The sequence below is a fragment of the Nerophis ophidion genome, linkage group LG23 (genome assembly GCF_033978795.1).
Source record: "Nerophis ophidion isolate RoL-2023_Sa linkage group LG23, RoL_Noph_v1.0, whole genome shotgun sequence".
NCBI classification, from domain to species: domain Eukaryota; kingdom Metazoa; phylum Chordata; class Actinopteri; order Syngnathiformes; family Syngnathidae; genus Nerophis; species Nerophis ophidion.
In genome coordinates, this window is record NC_084633.1 from 10503185 (window position 1) to 10523559 (window position 20375).

At 41.7% G+C, this 20375-nt stretch overlaps 1 protein-coding gene across 1 annotated transcript in view; it reads left to right on the forward strand.

The window, feature by feature from the left end:
* Positions 1-20375, forward strand: part of LOC133541393 (ras-related protein Rab-26-like) — a 124051-nt gene that overhangs the window by 739 nt on the left and 102937 nt on the right. Inside the window, exon 2 of the mRNA XM_061884791.1 lies at positions 7639-7749. Coding sequence (XP_061740775.1) covers positions 7639-7749 — 111 coding nt within the window. The remainder of the gene's footprint in view (positions 1-7638; positions 7750-20375) is intronic.

Below are 20375 nucleotides of genomic sequence, written 5' to 3' on the forward strand. Positions count from 1 at the left end.
TAAACCAGTGTGGGTGGCACTGGGAGCAGGTGGGTAAAGTGTCTTGCCCAAGGACACAACGGCAGTGACTAGGATGGCGGAAGCGGGAATCGAACCTGCAACCCTCAAGTTGCTGGCACAGCCACTCTACCAACCGAGCTATGCCGCCCCCTATGAGGTGGCGACTTGTCCAGGGTGTACCCCGCCTTCCGCCCTATTGTAGCTGAGATAGGCGCCAGCGCCCCGCGTCCCCCAAAGGGGAATAAGCGGTAGGAAATGGATGGATGGAGATTAAAGACTCCAACTTAAGGTGCGATAGTGGGAACAAATATGGGGTGAAATAAATAACACAAGAGGTAATAAAGGAAAAAAAACAAACAATTGAAAAAACTAAAAAACTGATATTTTACATGCAAGAGACCAACTATAATACTTTACACTTACACTTTTTTATAATTTACGATGCAGTACAGTTATAAATAAAATAAAAAAAATACATTTTGATATAAATGTTGTATTATAATCATCCATCCATCCATTTTCTACCGCTTGTCCCTCTTGGGGTCGCAGGGGGTGCTGGAGCCTATGTCAGCTGCATTCGGGCGGAAGGCGGTGTACAACTTGGACAAGTCGCCCTCATCCCAGGGCCAACACAGATAGACAGACAACATTCACACTCACATTCATACACTAGGGCCAATTTAGTGTTGCCAATCAACCTGTAATGATATTAATTTATATTTTTATTTGTATTTTTTAATAAATAGTATGTTTTCAATATTATTACTATTTATTTAAACATATTTTAATGCATTGTTTCTACTGTTATGTTTAAATCGATTGTGTGTAACAATAACGTTTTAAATGTGATGAAATAGTCACATTTGAGGATTTTAACATCACAATATTTATCTTATTCAGTTAATATTTCTACATGCGTAAATAATTATGTATCCATATTTTATTTGCATGCCCTACCTCAGTGTTTTTCAACCACTGTGCCGCCGAAATGCAGTTTGGTTGTCAAAGTTTGTTGTTGACGAACCCCAAGATGCAGAGAAGGAGGCAGGCATGGAGTGAGAAAATATGATTTAATTTAAAACACTAAGACAAAAACCAAACAAAGGGTATAAACAAAAAGCGCGCACGTGGGCGGATAACAAACAAAAAGGCCTAGCGTGGAAGTTAGCAGGTTTCTAGCAGGAAACAGAAGTCATACTATTAATATCAAAACAAACTTGGAAGCAGGGAACAAAAGACAATAAGCTACAAACGACTATCAAATATAGCTTACCGCGACGCTGCATAGACAAGATATGATGCCACATGACAGGTAGCAACGACACAAGAGCGACAATAATCCAGCACTGACTGGAGGAACAAAGCAGGTAAAATAAGAGCGGGCTGATTGACCACAGGTGTGGCCAGGTGCCAGTCAGCCGCACCTGAGGGAAAACAGCACACAGGGAGACAAACAGGAAGCTGAACCAAAATAAGAGTGCTGACAGGAACTAAGGACAGGAAATACTGAACACACACAGAGGAAAAACTAAAACACAAACAAACTGTCAGTGGCAAGCCTGACATTGGTGTGCCGTGGGAGATTGGGTAATTTCACCTAATTGGGTTAAAAAAAATGTTGCCAACCAGTAATTATAATCCACAAATAATGTGCCGTTGTTGAGTGTCTGTGCTGTCTCCAACTCGGAAAAGTAACCATGTAATATTCTTCCATATCAGTAGGTGGCAGCAGGTAGCTAATTGCTTTGTAAATGTCGGGAACATGGTTTGTCGTGCGGGAGGCAGGGTGTAGGTAAAAAAAGTATCTAACGCTTAAACCAAAAATTTAAAAAAAGGCAAGTGCCGCTAAGAAAAGGCATTGAAGCTTAAAGAAGGCTACGCAAAACAAAAATAAAACTCAACTGGCTGCAAAGTAAACAAAAACAGAATGCTGGACGACAGCAAAGACTTACAGCGTGTGGAGCAGACGGCGTCCACAAAGTCCATCCTTACGTGACATGTCAACTCATCAATGTCTACACAAGGAATCGTCTTGATTGCGAAAACAAAGCAGGAAGACGTGAAACTGCTACAAGAAAATACCAACAAAACAGGAAAAGCCCCTGTGAACGACTCTTGCCGTCGTCATGTGGGTTGCGTGGACCACTCAGGAAGGAGATTGCTTTCGCACAGGTTTGACTCTTTATTTTTCAATAAAGCTGCAGTGTCGGTCGGGTCGCTCTTTCATCTCCTCCGCTGCTCGCTCCGGTCTGCTTTTCAGCTGCCGTTTCGTCGTCTTCGTCTGTGCTGTTCTCTGTCGCTCTGTGGCTCGCTCTCTGATCGTTCTCGTTTCTCCGGCACTCCACTTCCTTCTCTCCCTTGATGTTTCCTTCTTCTCCCCTTTTATACTCTGCGAGGAGATACGTAGAATCATTACAGGTGTGTGAGCCACGCACCTGATCTTGATTGCAGCGGCGTTGCTCCCGGCACGCCCCGCCTCTCCGTTCACCCACGTTCTCCGCCTCCTTGCCGCCATCTTGAGCAGGGCTACAGCGTGTTCTGCCCCGCCGTCGGTCCTTGATAGTACTTTGAGACAAGAGCTATATTGATGCATGCTTGGTAATGGTTTAAAGTCATACCCAACAATTGCGAGAACGACATTTTAATCGTCAACATCGGCTGCCGAGTTTCATTTGTTAATGATTTCTACTGGTTGTGTGCCTGGGGATTTTTTCAATGGAAAAAAAATGTGCCTCTGCTTCAGAAAAGGTTGAAAAACACTGCTCTACCTAATGTTGTGGCCAGTCGTCTTATTTTCAAGATTCCACATGTTTGTTGTTTTCCGGGCCTTCCTTACGAACAAGCGCCTTTATTCGTTAAGCTGCATCACACTCCTGACACCAGCTGTGTCAATAGACGATCGATGGTGCAGAGAGGTGCACACCACCTGATAACACACACAAACAAACACACACACACACAGAGAGACAGGTAACACACATGGGGTGCTCTGACCCCGGTGTGTGCAGCCGTGCGATTAAAAGTGTCACTGTCTTCAAGACCGAAAACAAAACAAAAACACTTTCTCCCGGCGTCTGTCTCCAGGGACCCGTGCCGCCTACGCGTGCGTTTGAATCAGCTGTTTGATGTGTGCAAGAATAACTCACTTGTTCCAGTTTTCCAGTTCAAATGCCAATAAGGAGACAAAACATGTCATATTTGATTTTCACTACAGTGGGGCAAAAAGTATTTAGTCAGCCACCGATTGTGCAAGTTTTTCCACTTAAAATGATGACAGAGGTCTGTAATTTTCATCATAGGTACACTTCAACTGTGAGAGACAGAATGTGAAAAGAAAATCCAGGAATTCACATTGTAGGAATTTTAAAGAATTTATTTGTAAATTATGGTGGAAAATAAGTATTTGGTTAACCATTGATGGAAGGAGGTTTTGGTTCAAAATCTCACGATACATGGCCCCATTCATTCTTTCCTTAACACGGATCAATCGTCCTGTCCACTTAGCAGAAAAACAGCCCCAAAGCATGATGTTTCCACCCCCATGCTTCACAGTAGGTATGGTGTTCTTGGGATGCACCTCAGTGTACTTCTTCCTCCAAACGCGACGAGTTGAGTTTATACCAAAATGGATACATGGATGATACAGCAGAGGATTGGGAGAATGTCATGTGGTCAGATGAAACCAAAATAGAACTTTTTGGTATAAACTCAACTCGTCGTTTTTTTTTTTTTCAAAGCCCTTGAAGCTGAATCCAAATATTATATACGTAAAAGAATCATCATTAACAAACTTTCCTCTTCTAAAAAAACATAGCATGTGTTTGTCAATACTATTTCAGCATTTCCTTATGTGTCTTGAAGAAAACATCAGTAGAAGAGGACGCAAAATAGATTACTAGCAGAATACCTTCTTTTTATCTGTTTTTGGAGCGCCAGGTCTGCTTTTTTTCCCTCAGTCTTTCTCTCTTCGAGGGTGCTCCATATTTTCGGAAACATCCATCCATCCATTTTCTACCGCTTATTCCCTTTTGGGGTCACTGGCGCCTATCTCAGCTAGTCGGGCGGAAGGCGGGGTGCACCCTGGACAAGTCGCCACCTCATCGCAGGGCCAACACAGATAGACAGACAACATTCACACTCACATTCACACACTAGGGCCAATTTAGTGTTGCCAATCAACCTCTCCTCAGGTGCATGTCTTTGGAAGTGGGAGGAAGCCGGAGTATCCGGAGGGAACCCACGCGTTCACGGGGAGAACATGCAAACTCCACACAGAAAGATCCCGAGTCTGGATTTGAACCCAGGACTGCAGGACCTTCGTATTGTGAGGCAGACGCACTAACCCCTCTGCCACCGTGAAGCCCTTTTCAGAAACATATTTTCCAAAATTCTTTACATTGTGTTCCATCCGAACATGGACCAAAACCCTTCTTCTTCAAAGTCAGAATCATTGAAATTATTGTTGCAGATTACACTCCTCTTACTTGGTCCGTCACATTTTGCACGAGTCAATTTGACTGGAGAGGTCCATACTTTACTGATATTCCCATCATTTTGTTGTATTGGAGCTGTGTACATGTAAACAAACTACAGTAAGTTCGAGGACCGCCGAAATTAGTAGGACAAAACGGCGCTCTCATCAGTGAAGCATGTTTAATATCAACATTGGGATTTCTAACAATTAGAAAGGTGTGTGTCGTATTTGTCCTCCTACACAAACCATACTACAACAACAAAAATAATGTTTTTTTCCCTCATATTTTTCCAACAATGCATCTGGCAGGCATATTTGATCATTCCTTCAAATTATGTGTGAAAATAACCTGATTTGGTATGAAGATGCCACCAATACACCTACTATGCAATATACAAGTGCCTCCAGTCTTCTCTAGGTGATGCAGGCCCGCGCACATTTTGGGAATCAAAGTGGGTGTTCCAAAATGTGCTTAAACTCGTTAAAAACCAAGCCTAAAAACGCCACCATTTTAAGAGGAACTTTACACATCATTTGTTTGTCCAGAGCTACATTGTAAAAAGTCATTGTTCAAAAACAAGAACAAAAAATGAGGGGTATTTTACTTGAACTAAGCAAAATTATCTGCCAATACAACAAGGAAATTTGGCTTGTCAAGAATTTCCAAAATAAGTAAAATTAGCTAATCTCGATGAACCCAAAAATACCTTAAAAAAAAGTATATTCTCACTAATAACAAGTGCATTTTTCTTGGTAGAAAAAAAAGACCTTTTTGGTCAATATGTTGAAAAATTTTCTTAAATTAAGTAAATGCTAGTGCCATTATCTTGACATGATATGCGCTCGGCATTACATTTCTTGAAACCGCCAAACTTATACTAAAAAGTGGTTTATAGTTCTTAATGGAAAGGCAACAAAGCAACTGCTTGTTACTCTTGGGGTTTCCTAACCGCTCAGGCAAATCATTTGGTCTAAAAATGCATTTTTCCATCGATAACATGACATCATCACGCCAAATGTGTGCTCTTCTGGTCAATTAGCGCACATATATACAGTCTGGCCCTCGGACTATTTTTTTTTTAATTGTAATTTTGCGGAATTTACCTGAATGTGCATGAACTATTTCTGTTCAAAATTGTTTGAAATGTCAAATATTTAAATAATAACTGTCAGTTTACTGTACTGTGCCAACTGTAGTACTATATGAGTAGGTCATTTCTATTGTTTCATTGGAAATAAAACAGCAAAGTCCATTTGGCTGTCATCTGTTTTAACTATGAGACACAATTGTGTCAAAATCATGTCTTTTTCACATTGAGTTGGTGACGAACCCGAAGATGCAGAGACGGTGGCAGGCATTGAATAGGAAAACATAATTTAATGTCCAAAAATGTAAAAATAAAGAAGAAACACAAACCAGGAACAAACAAACTGGAAGCAGGGAACAGGAACCAGCAAACAGGAACTAGCAACAAAAAGACAGCGCGCTGCAATCAACTACAGGTTCAACGACAAATATTAATGACAGGTAGGAATGACAATAATCCAGCACAGACCGCATGGGAAGGCAGGTTCAAATAGCAGCTGGCTGATTGACACCAGGTGTGGCCAGGTGCCAATCAGCCACAGCTCAGGGGACACAGCACTCAGGGAGACAAACAGGAAACAGAACCAAAACAAGACTACACACAGAGGAAAAACTAAAACACAACCAAACTGTCAGGGGCAAGCTTGACAATCTTTGTTTTTCATGCTTGAAATAAGAAATGATTACTTAAAAAAAGTAGTTTTATACTTCTGAGTGTTGATGACACAGCTTTGCAACAGTTGATATTCTAGTTTCAAGCATGTTTTACTCAATAAAGGTCATAAAATCTCAGCAACCAGCTGTAATATCTTACTGAGATCATTTAGGACCAAAACTTTAAAACAATTAAAAGACTCTAACATAAAATCTGCTCAGTGAGAAGAATTATCTTATTAGACAGAAAATAAGCAAATGTCACCCCTATTTGAGATATCTAATCTTACTTCGATTTCAGTTTTTGCAGTTTATGAAATAGGTGCCAATGTTGTCATCATTTGAGGGGACCTTTATTCAGCAATCAGGACGTTAATCTCAAGGTTTTTTTCCTCACGCCTATCTGTGAGACAGGGTTATTGCCTTTGATGATGTCGGCAGGGAGCGGAGAAAGAAGAGATGAACAGCTGCACCAATAAAAATCTATTATTTATAGGCTAAAATAAAAGAGCATGTGGTCGCCGTGTGGCATCCCATAACTCATATCCATCCGTGTAACTATCCTAGGTTGAATTTCCTACTGCCCGAATGCAGCTGGGATAGGCTCCAGCACCCCCCGACCCGGAGACAGACAAGCGGTAAAAAATGGAATGATGTATATTTCCTAATTTTGTCTCCAATTTAAACTATTTGTTTTTCCCCTTGAAGACTTCCTGTGTTCAGGGACTTATTTATTGCATTTGTTAAGAGAAACAAAAACAACAAAATATTTTTTTAAGTAAAAAATTATTGATCTCACCCCTTTAGTATCGACCATATTCTGATACCATAAATGGTAGGCACTCGGTCGCTGACTTAATAAAAAAGCCGTGCCTGTACCGGAAGTAGCAGACGATGTGCGCGTGACGTCACGGGTTGTGGTGCTCCTCACATCCTCACATTGTTTACAATCATGGCCACCAGCAGCGAGAGCGATTCGGACCGAGAAAGCGACGATTTTCCCCATTAATTTGAGCGAGGATGAAATATTCGTGGATGAGGAAAGTTAGAGTGAAGGACTAAAAAAAAAAGGAAAAAAAAGGCGAGGGCAGTGGGAGCGATTCAGATGTTATTAGACACATTTACTAGGATAATTCTGGAAAATCCCTTATCTGTGTTACAAGTGTTTTAGTGAGATTATATGGTACCTGAAAGTCGGAGGGGTGTGGCCACGGGTGTGGTGACCGCCAGTGTCTCTGAGGGAAGCCACGTTTCTTGACGCCCTAACCCAAGTGCAAGGCATAATCAACACACTACTGTCTTTACCTTCATGGGGCTAATACAATAATTGCTCATGTCAAAAGTTAGAGCCAGCCGAGGACAGCTGAGGTTTTCCCAAGCAGCAAGTATCTCATAAATTCCCCCGACTGTTTTTCATGTGCAGGTGATGCTCATCGGCGACTCAGGTGTGGGCAAAACCTGCCTGTTGGTCCGCTTTAAAGACGGAGCCTTCCTGGCCGGCAGCTTCATCTCCACAGTGGGCATCGACTTCCGGGTATGTTGGCACACAATCTTCCACAGGAGCAATAGAACAAGGCCACGTGTGCAACAGGGATTTACTTTTTTTCAATAATCCCCTATGAATAGTAGCATGTATTGATTTCCTAAATTAGTCCGACTTGATTTATATTTGAAGCTACTTTCAGTCAGTGTCCATGTGCCAGTTTCTTGGTCCCACTTGGCCAAGGAAAGAGAACGTGTCCAGCCTCTGGTAAAGGCCTACTGAAATGAGATTTTTTTATTTAAACGGGGATAGCAGGTCCATTCGGGTTGTGGAGCTCCTCACACCCTCACATTGTTTACAATCATGGCCACTAGCAGCGAGAGTTATTCGGACTGAAAAAGCGACGATTTCCCCATTAATTTGAGCGAGGATGAATGATTCGTGGATGAGGAAAGTGAGAGTGAAGGACTAGAAGAAAAAAAAAAGACTATACAGTGGGAGCAATTCAGATGTTATTAGACAAATTTACTAGGATAATTCTGGAAAATCCCTTTTCTGCTTATTGTGTTACTAGTGTTTTAGTGAGTTTATATGGCCGTACCTGTACAACCTGAAGGTCGGCACCGCACCTTTCTTCAGCACCAGTCGACGGGCGGCGGCGATGCCCATCTCTGCCCTTCGCAAGGGACCCTCTTCGAAACACGATCTTTCTAAACAATCGCTGCATAATACACTGTTCTTTGTGTGTGTGGTCCAATCCAACAGCAATAGTGTGCGGCAAGAAAGTGGCGTAAACCTGGAAGTTTTTTCAACGGAATATGGCACAGCAGGGGGTGAAAAAATGCCGGAGGGTTGTGGCCACGGATGTGGTGACCGCCAGTGTCTCCGAAGGAAGCCACGATTCTTTTTCCCCTCCTTCACGGTGAAAGCAGCCGACGGTCGTGGGCGGCCGGTGGGAGGAGGCAAGAGAGTCCGCAGCTGCCTCTTTGACAGGTGCAGGAGGAGCGACGCAAGCTCTCCACTCATGTTTACGGTAAGAGCCGACTTATTACCACCATTTTCTTACCGAAACCTTCTGGTTGACATGTGGTAGGGAACCGTGTTCGCTTGACTGCTCTGTTCCATAGTAAAGCTTCACCGTCATCTTTAAGGAATGTAAACAATGAAACACCGGCTGTGTTTGTGTTACTAAAGGCGGCCACAATACAGTGTTTCCCACTTACAGCTTTCTTCTTTGATGTCTCCATTTTTCATTGAACAAATTGCAAAAGATTCATCAACACAGTTGTGCATAATACTGTGGAATTATGCGATAAAAACAGACGACTTATAGCTGTGAACGGGGCTGGAAAAAAATGTCCTCTACAATGCTTGACGTCACGTGCTAGCGTCGTTTTAGCAGGATACTTCCGCGCGAAATTTAAAATTGCAATTTAGTAAACTAAAAAGGCCGTATTGGCATGTGTTGCAATGTTAATATTTCATTATTGATATATAAACTATCAGACTGCGTGGTCGGTAGTAGTGGGTTTCAGTAGGCCTTGTCCAGCCTCTGGTAATGCTCTCAATGGGTAGATACACTGCACAGGTGTAATTTGTTGCTCAGTTAGATATGCCAATCTTCTTAAATCGGCAAAATGTAACAAATCACAGAGAAACATAACGAGGGTGCTCAAAATTGTTCCACTGAGGGTCTATGACTGACAAATCTGTCAGGAGGTGTTTTTTTTCTCGGCTTGCTGCGAGGATTGTTTTCCCGGGATGCAATCGGACTACACCAGTCATGGCTTGGCGGTAAGAACCAGTGACGTGCTGTCAGGGAAGGCAAGTGAGGCAATGCCTCACCTGCCACCAGGTGGCTTAACCATGAGATGTTCCAAAACAAAGTAATAAAATAAAACAAGTTTTAATATTTCTCTTTTGGTTTATGCTTTCTATGTGATTTTGGTGTGGTTCTTGTATATTTTGATCATATTCATGGTCAAAATCGCGGAAATTCCATGGTTCCTGATCAAAACAATGCAGCAGATGAGAAGTGAGGCAGACACAGGCGGTGCCTCCACGGCTACACACAGTGTGTAGTGGGCGTGTGCGTGCAAGGGGGCGCATGCTTGTTGCCGCGTGGAAAAGGCAGGTCTTGAGGCAGCAAGTACCTCTGCCTCAAGGTAGGGGCCGATATATTGTCAACTTGCAGTACTCTGACTCGCCACATTGGGAGAAGTGGGGGCGCTCAAGCTGGCAGACACAGGTCTCTCCAGTGGAAGCCAGCATTTTTTTATTTTATTTTTTTTTTAACTGTATTTATAACAAACATCCATCCATCCATTTTCTACCGCTTATTCCCTTTCGGGGTTGCGGGGGGCGCTGGCGCCTATCTCAGCTACAATCGGGCGGAAGGCAGGGTACACCCTGGACAAGTCGCCACCTCATCGCAGGGCTTTATAACAAACATGACATTTTTATTAAAGTAAGCCAGCGCTTGTGGGTGTTTTTTGTCTGATGTAAAAATATTGTTAGATTTCTTGGAATGAAATTAAATTAAATGGATGTTTCTGCCAATATGGAGGATTATATACTGTATCCAAGATTAAATACTTCTCTAAACTGGACTTTAAGACAAAATGAATGCGATCATACAAAGTACGTTTTCATGGAGGATAGCTATTGCTGCTTCTGATACAAATACAGAAAGTTAATATAAACTCACAATACTTGATTTATTTTGTTAAAAGCAAATGGGACCAAAAAGTATTTAGTAACAACTTTATCAAATAGTTTTTGGACCCATTTATCATATCATAATGATAACGTTTTTATGAAAGCGAATAACTCCCTTTTTGTTCCTGTTACTCTAATGTGCAACCTAAATCAACAATGACCTGAGCTGCACATATGAATTTAAGTAAAAAAAAAATAAAAATAAAATAAAAAGTATGTATGCCTCACCTGGTATTTAGTTCACCGCACGTCACTGGTAAGAACATATTTAATCTTGACTATGAAAAGTGTACAAAACATAAAGCGCTCACAGGGGAGGCACAACTTGGCTAAGGAAACAAAAACTAGCACTTAGGCAGACTATGGACATGAAACAAAAAACACTTACTGTGACATGAGCAGAGCAGCATGAACTATGGACAGGAATTGAACGTCAGTAACTACGGCATGAAGAGAATGAATGTCGCCAGGCTGACCACCTGGCAACTACAATTTTCTAATAAAAACAAAAGCCTTGGACTTTGAAATTTCATGACTTGTTTGATCATTCACACTAATTGGTTTGAGAAATTGTCGAAAACATCAGTGAATACCTCAGCAGAAAACACCAACTGATTTAAGTAAAACTACAAAGAGCTGAATCCTTAATTAATTACGGATTAGTACCGTTCTTAATTATTAAGAACGGTACATTTCGGACTGCATTGTGTCGAGTGTGAAATTTGGAGGAGGAGGACTTATGGTGTGGGGTTGTTTTTCGGGAGTTGGGCTTTGCCCCTTAGTTCCAGTAAAAGAAACTTTGAATGCTCCAGGATACCAAACCATTTTGGACAATTCCATGCTCCCAACCTTGTGGGAACAGTTTGGAGTGGGCCCCTTCCTCTTCCAACATGACTGTGCACCAGTGCACAAAGCAAGGTCCATAAAGACATGGATGACAGAGTCTGGTGTGGATGAACTTGACTGCCCTGCACAGAGTCCTGACCTGAACCCATAGTAGATTTTGCATTCAGCTGCAAATCCAAGTCGTTAGAAGACAGTAGTGTGTATAAGTCAGGAAGTAGTCTTTGCTATTAGTTTGAAAGTGCCAGTCTTTTCTTTTGTTGGACCCTACGGCGTGTTTGCACTGTAAGTATTGCATTTATTACACACCAGATGTTTGATTGTAACATACATGCATCTTAGTTTTAGTTTTCATTGCCAAATTTGAATCACTATGTAAAATCGGCTACTGCTACTTTCTAGCATGTCCATGGCAGTTCCATGGTAAGTTAGTATCGAGTTAGCACATTTACTGAATTTTTAAAGAAATGCATTTTGCGCACACATTATTATTTAATACAATTGTCACCATAATTTGAAGTAAAAAAAATAAATCAGTTCACAAAATTCAAATGCAAAAAATTAAGTTAGATCAATTCAGGGTTTAAAAGAAAACCGCTTACCTAACAAAGACAAAATAACCTCCATAGACATGGCCTAGTGGTTAAAGTGCCCGCCATGAGATGGGTAGGTCGTGAGTTCAAACCCCGGCCGAGTCATACCAAAGACTATAAAAATGGGACCCTTCACCTCCCTGCTTGGCACTCAGCATCAAGGGTTGGAATTGGGGGTTAAATCACCAAAAATGATTCCCGGGCGCGGCCACTGTTGCTGCTCACTGCTCCCCTCACCTCCCAGGGGATGATCACGGGTGATGAGCCAAATGCAGAGAATAATTTCAGCACACCTAGTGTGTGCGTGACAATCTTTACTTTAACTTTAACAATACCATGCACCCCTCCAATCATTTAATACTAAGCAGTTCCAGTAAAACAATCTTTACAATCTTGGCACGTCTATCAGTGGAATAAACCTAATATTTTTCTAAAGGCCGGATTTTTTTTTGTCCGGCTGTTGTGTTCTTCTAACAACAGAAACAACGCAGGAGTCCTTTCAATGTAGTCTGCTCCTATGCCAGATGACAACTTGATTCAATTACTCACAGCTATGTGACATGAATACATTCCTCCTTCTCTGGGTTCCTCTTTGCTTCTTTCTGCATGGCTTCCTGTTCAAAATGTAAGGAGGGTCGTCGCTGTCTTTTTTTTTTTCTTTCTACACTGAATGTATGTACCGTACTTTTCGGACGATAAGGCGCACCGGATTAAAGGGTGCATTAAATGGGTCGTATTTTGATTTTTTTCTAAATTAAAAACATTTGGTCTACATAACATGTAATAATGGTTCTTTAGTCAAAAGACGGCGCTAACTGTTTTAATGACAGTCAGACTTTACTTAAAACAATAACGGAGCAGCATCTCCTCATCCTTGGCTCACTAACCGACCGGAACCAACTAATAACTAAAGTTCCATTGGTGAATAATGTAAACCCACTACAGGTGTTAGCGCTTTGATAGCTAGTCTACTGACAGATATAAGCACTTTACGCTACTTTATATTAGAAATGACGACAACGGAAGATGAATGCCACGTAAGAAGATAGAGAAAAAGAAGCTTATGACAACGGTTTCGCCACGGACTACAATTGCGGACGCGCGGACATTTTCAGGACTTATGCAGATCCCAAATACACATCAGCAGGTACCAGAAGGTAACAAAAGTTAGTTTTCGATAATATTGCGATACAAAACGCCAGGTAGTATGTCAGCTAATGCACCATAGTAATACTCGTATATTTAATGCGCCGACAATCCATCAAGCTGTGCGGCTTCCTAGCTTACCGAAGTCGTACTAAAAACATTTTGACAAATTTTTGAGCGCTGTGTGTAATGTCTTATATTCTCAATGGAACATATAAAGTTTTGGTGTTGTTTACTGCCTTCATATTGCAGTCTACACGTATCTCTTATGTGTGACTACCATCTACGGGTCACACTTATCATTACACCATGTAGCAAAGAAAATTGCTTCGAGGTCAGTAAGCACAACCAGAATGCCGTATATTAGACGCACCGGATTATAAGACGCACTGTCGATTTTTGGAGAAAGTTAAAGGATTTTAAGTTAAAGTTAAAGTACCAATGTTTGTCACACACTCACTTAGGTGTGGCAAATTTATTCTCTGCATTTGACCCATCATGGAGGAGAGGGGAGCAGTGAGCAGCAGCGGTGGCCGCGCCCGTGAATAATCTTTGGTGATTTAATCCCCAATTCCAACCTTTGATGCTGAGTGCCAAGCAGGGAGGTAATGGGTCCCATTTTTATAGTCTTTGGTATGACTTGGCCGGGGTTTGAACTCACAACCTACCCATCTCAGGGCGGACACTCTAACCACTGCGCCTTATAGTCTGAAAACTATGGTAATTTTTTTTATGTTTGAATTCTATTAACTGATTTTTTTTTCATTGAATGAGATATGTAAACAAAACGTGTGCGTTTAAAAATGCAATTTTTCAAAATACAATGTTAAAATTTTAAAAAATAAAAAAATTAGTCAGTGAAAATTATGTGTAAAATCGTTGTATAATAATTTAGTGTAAAAAAAATCAATGTATAAGAATTTAGTGTAGTAAAATTTGTGGTCATTTCCAAGAAATTTAGACTGAATCAGCTAATGAGTTGCTTCAGTGTTAATTAACCAAAAGTGGGTCTTGAGTTGTGAACCAAATATTTCTGCACTGAATTTTTCCATACCTATTTTTTTAAAACTGAATTTTTATGCACTGAAACACTCTTTTTGTCATAGACTTTTTTTTTTACAATTTTAATGCAATTGTTGTTTTTAAACTGATTTTTTTTTACAGTGAATTTTTACACATTTACTTCAAAACACTATATTTTGACAAAATACAATTTTAAACACACAAATACACTATATCGCCAAAAAGTATTTGGCCACCCATTCAAGTGATCAGAATCAGGTGTCCTAATCACTTGGCCACAGGTGTATACAATCAAGCACTTTGGCATGGAGACTGTTTCGACAAACATTTCTGAAAGAATTAGATCCAGTGAAAGGAACTTTCTCCAGGATACCAAAACATTTCGGACAACTCCAAGGTCCTAACCTTGTGGGAACAGTTTGGAGCAGACCCCTTCCTCTTCCAACATGACTGTGCTCTATAAAGACATGGATGACGGAGTCTGGTGTGGATGAACTTGACTGGCCTGCACAGAGTCCTGACGTGAACCCGATAGAACACCTTTTGGGATGAATTAGAACGGAGACTGAGAAACAGGCCTTCTCCACCAACATCAGTGTGTGACCTCACCAATGCGCTTTTGGAAGAATGGTGAAAAATTCCTATAAACACACTCCGCAACCTTGTGGACAGCCTTCCCAGAAGAGTTGAAGCTGTAATAGCTGCAAAAGGTGGACCGACATCATATTGAACCCTATGGGTTAGGAATAGGATGGCACTTCAAGTTCATATGTGAGTCAAGGCAGGTGGAAAAATACTTTTGGCAATATAGTGTATGTTGTTCATATTTTTTTAAATGAAATTGTCGGCATGTGTAAAAATGTAATTCATAAAATTCAAACCCAAAGAATTCGCTGTAAAATAATTCGGTGTCCAAAAAAAAATAAAATGCTTTCTTAATCAAGACACAAATGAACCTCCATAAAAATGTCTCCGGGAGAGCAAACTTTGCTCATGAGGATGCTTGACTCACTAATCATCTGCCTTGTAAATGTTGTGCTCTACTAATTAGCATAATTGAATCACACAAACCTTGTTGTTGGGAGTTTATTTGGGATGAGTCCTTTCCTTCCACTGAGGACGCGCAGGAACATGGAGATTAGTGCAGATGTTATTTTGAGAGAAACTCTAATCCCCTTTTGGACCGGCAATGTTTTTTCTCGGGATTTAGGTGGATTCTTACTTCAAAGCAGCAGAGCGCTCTTGTTTGTTGGATTCTCATTTTGTTAAATCTCCAGCATGTGCTCTACATTATTCACCGCCTTGTTGGCGCCAAATACATTCAACAGCGCATTTAAACTACATAGTCAAGTCAGATATTTACATTATCAATTTAAAAATCAGGTACAAGAAACATTGTTAATATTGAACACAATCCTCTTAATCTTGATAGGTCTTTATGGGGCGGTATAACTCCGTTGGTAGAGTGGCTGTACCAGCAACTTCAGGGTTCCAGGTTCGATCCCCGGTTCTGCCAATCTAGTCACTGCCGTTGTGTCCTTGGGCAAGACACTTTACCCACCTGCTCCCAGTGCCACCCACACTGGTTTAAAGGCCTAATGAAACCCACTACTACCGACCACGCAGTCTGATGGTTTTTATATCAATGATGAAATATTAACATTGCAACACATGCCAATACGGCCGGTTTAGTTTATTAAATTGCAATTTCAAATTTCGCGCGGAAGCATCATGCTACAACGTCTCGTTATGATGGCGCGTGCGCGTTACGTCACGCATTGTAGCGGACATTTTGGTCCAGCACCTTTCACAGCTATAAGTCGTCTCTTTTCATCGCATAATTCCACATTATTATGGACATCTGTGTTGCTGAATCTTTTGCATTTTGTTCAATTAATAATGGAGACGTCAAAGAAGAAAGATGTAGGTGGGAACCGGTGTATTGCAGCTGCCTTTAGCAACACAAACACAGCCGGTGAAGCTTTACTATGGAACAGAGCGGTCAAGCGAACATGGTTCCCTACCACTTGTCAACCGGCAGGTTTCGGCGAGAAAATGGTGGTAATAAATCGGCTCTTACCGTAGACATGAGCGGAGAGCTTGCGTCGTTCCTCCTGCACCCGTCAAAGAGGCAGCTGCGACTCTCTTGCCTCCTTCCACCGGCCGCCCCCGCAAGTCGGAGGCTACCACCGTTGTTGGAGGGGAAAAAAATGAAAAATCTCAGCCCGGCCCGACCGGCTGCCTTTGCCTCGTCGAGAAACGTGGCTTCCCTTGAAAACACTTGTGGTCACCACACCCGTGGCCACACCCTTCCGACTTTCAGGCTGTACAGGTATGACCATATAATCTCACTAAAACACTACTAACACAATAAGCATATGAATCGCTCTGCCGTATATATATTTTTTTCTAGTCCTTCACTCTCACTTTCCTCATCCGCAAATCTTTCATCCTCGCTCAAATTAATGGGGAAATCGACGCTTTCTCGGTCCGAATCGCTCTCGCTGCTTGTGGCCATGATTGTAAATAATGTGAGGATGTGAGGAGTTCCACAACCCGTGACGTCACGCGCACATCGTCTGCTACTTCCGGTACAGGCAAGGCTTTTTTATTAGCGACCAAAAGTTGCGAACTTTATCGTCGATGTTCTCTACTAAATCCTTTCAGCAAAAATATGGCAATATCGCGAAATGATCAAGTATGACACATAGAATGGACCTGCTATCCCCGTTTAAATAAGAACATCTCATTTCAGTAGGCCTTTAAATGTAACTTAGATATTGGGTTTCACTATCTAAAAGCGCTTTGAGTCACTAGAGAAAAGCGCTATATAAATATGATTCACTTCACTTTTTTGTCATTGCACAAGTACAACAAAACTTTGTTTTCAGCACAAAACCATTCAAGATTAGACAAACAAACAGTGTACAGGGTTAAAGAAGAGAAAAGCTCACAAGGTGCCCCGTAAAAGATGGGGAAAAGGTAAATACAGGTTGAGTAAAGAAATACAATCTAGACTGGGCTCCTAAGGGGGTCCAGTCTGGAGTGGGGGAAAAAAAAACCCTCCATAGCTAAGCACATATACATATTAAAACATACATATCGAGACTTGCAATAGAGGAGAGGGAGGGGATGGAAGGCTGCAGCTCTTCAGGCGCTGCCCAGACGTCCATCACCCCTTAGGGATTCGCGTCAAGGGTGTTGGATGGGGGGTGAGGTATGTGTGTGTGGCGTATATTTTTTGTGGATGCATGTGTGTGTGTGTAAGCCTGCCGCGTGTCTCTGTTCCGCCCTTGGCGTCGTGCAGCCGCTCGTCAATTCAAAGTCAACAACAACAAGAGGTGAGTTTGTTGTGTCTTCGCCGCCCTGTCCTTCGGGAGAGTCTCGAAGCCAGGGAAACAATCCAAGTTACATTGTTTTGTATGCGAGTAAAAATAAAATTAGTTTTTCACTCTAAATTGTCTATTAATGGTCCTCAAAATCTGTTTTTTTTGTTGGTTTTTTTGGGTGACGAAATACAAATAGCAACTGCCACGTTTTATGATGTGTCCAAACAGCCTATGGTTAATGCATTAATAATAATCAGAATCAGAATCAGAAATACTTTATTAATCCCCGAGGGAAAATCACAATTTTCAGCACAATCCCATTGAAGATCAGACAAACATTACAGGGAGACAGAACAGGATCAAAAATTACAGGGAGACAGAACAGGATCGCTGACGGGTCTGCCAACTTCCAGCGCCCCTTTCAAAAAAGGTGAGATATAGGTAAACAATTAGGGGGCTCTAAGCCTGGGCCCCTGGAGAGGGGGTCCAGACTGAGGCCAAGAAAAAAAAACTCATAGCCATAGCACACATCCCCCATACATGTGTGTAAGAGGGAAACATCAAAGAACACAAATGACATTAAAGACATTAAAAGAGCAGGACTGATGCAACCAGCCACTTCTACATACAGCTATGAATAAAAGTAAAAGAAACATATACACCGTTGTGGCATCTGCGGTGTCCCACGCCATCGTCTGCTGGCATAAATATGCAGGCAGGGATTATTATTATCATTTTTACTTCACCACTGTCAAGACTTGGAGTATGGAGTGATCTGTTTTCCCTTGGTGCAAAGCGACGTGAAGGCAATGACATCTTTTAATTAATCTATCAAAATGTAAAAAACAAAAGGCGCTCACAGCGGAGATACAAAACTTGGGTAAGAAAACAAAAAACTATTACTATAACGCAAACTATGGACATGAAAACATGAACTAAAAAATTAACCTTGTTGGCGGTACCGAATCTCACCAGTTTCATAAGCACATTCACCAAACCCTTCTTTAGTGGAAAATAAAATGTAGTTTTTTTTTCAAATTCAAGACAAAGTTATATGATTTTGGTAACACTTTAGTAAGGGGAACCTAATCTAAGTAACAAAGACTTAATTTAAAAGGGATAGGGTTAGGGCCAGGGTTAGATGATTAGTGTTATAATAAGGCCATGCCAAATAAGGCATTAATAAGTACTTAATAATGACTAGTTAAGAGCCAATATGTTAATAATTACAATCAATCAATCAATGTTTATTTATATAGCCCTAAATCACAAATGTCTCAAAGGACTGTACGAACCATTACGACTACAACATCCTCGGAAGAACCCACATAAGGGCAAGGAGAACTCACATCCAGTGGGACGCCAGTGACAATGATGACTATGAGAACCTTAGAGAGGACCTCATATGTGGGCAACCCCCACCCCACAGGGGACCGAAAGCAATGGATGTCGAGGTCTAACATGATACTGTGAAAGTTCAATCCATAGTGGCTCCAACACAGCCGCGAGAGTTCAGTTTAAAGTGGATCTAAGACAGCAGCGAGAGTCCCGTCCACAGGAAACCATCCCAAGGGGAGTCGGATCAGCAGCGTAGAGATGTCCCCAACCGATACACAGGCGAGCGGTCCATCCTGGGTCCCGACGAGCGGTCCATCCTGGGTCCCGACTCTAAACAGCCAGTACTTCATCCATGGCCATCGGATCGGACCCCCTCCATAAGGGAGGGGGGGACAGAGGAGAAAAAGAAAAGAAGCGGCAGATCAACTGGTCTAAAAAGGAGGTCTATTTAAAGGCTTGAGTATACAAATGAGTTTTAAGGTGAGACTTAAATTTGCATGTTAATAAGCAACTAATTAATAGTGAATATGTTCCCCATACTGATGTGTTACCATGTTTTTTTTACTGGTGCACAAAATGAACCGTGCATGAACATCACCTTGTTCAAAGAACAAAACCAACACAGTGCATAAACTCACAACAAATTACACACCTGCTGTTGCCGTATCCGTAATACGCCGATAGGTGGAAGTTTTTATTTACACGATGAGTCGGGTGTGTTTTGACCTCCGCCGAACCCCTGAGGCCAAATCACCGAACCCCTAGGGTTCAATCGAACCCAGGTTAAGAACCACTGCACTAAACTGGGGCTTGAATAAACGAAAAAACCTACGCGGCAAGAAAAGAGCAGCATGAACTATCACCCGGACAGAGTACTTAGAGTGTCAAGAGTGCAGAGCATGAATGTGATGTCGCCAGGCTGACTGCCTGGCAACTACAGGCTTAAATAGTGGTGACGTGATTAACAACAGGTGCGTGAGTCCAAATGAATCAGCTGCGTGACGTGAGGACAGGTGAAAACTAAAGCGTTGTCATGGAAACAAAACAGGGAGTGAAAAAAAACAGGAACTGACAAAATCCAAAAAAGCAAACAGAACATAGCTAAAGTAAAATTGATCACCAAGACATGACAACTACTACAGTATTTACACGGCTTCCCCAGTGAAAGCTGACCGGATGCAATGGACACTCAGGTGAAACAATAGTTCAGAAGAAGGATACAATATGAGATGTGTTTATTTACATCTGTTTTTATCCTTTATTAATGTATTTTAAAGGTGACAAAAAGTGCAGTGATGCACGGAAAAAAGAAGGCACACACAGAAAAAGCAGTGTTGCATATGCAGGCTTTTGCTTTGCGTTTGTGTCTCCAGACATGCACACATAATCCAGACAGGCTTGCAATCAGACCACCAGTGTGTCCAGGTGGTCGGTTGCCACGGTGACGCAGATAGGCAGGTGATGGAGGCTGACCAGAGGGCTCAGCTGATTGTGTTGCCTGCTTGATGGGTTCCTTTATGTTTATAGTTTGATGCAATCATCAGCATGTGTATTCTGTTGTGAACGATAGGCCGAATTCTGTAAATGTTTGCACTCAGGGCTTCTCTCCTGCTCCACTGAAGACTGTTTGATATCCTGAGGCTGTTTGCTTCTTTCGTATTCTCTATTCATCTCTGCACTTTGACAT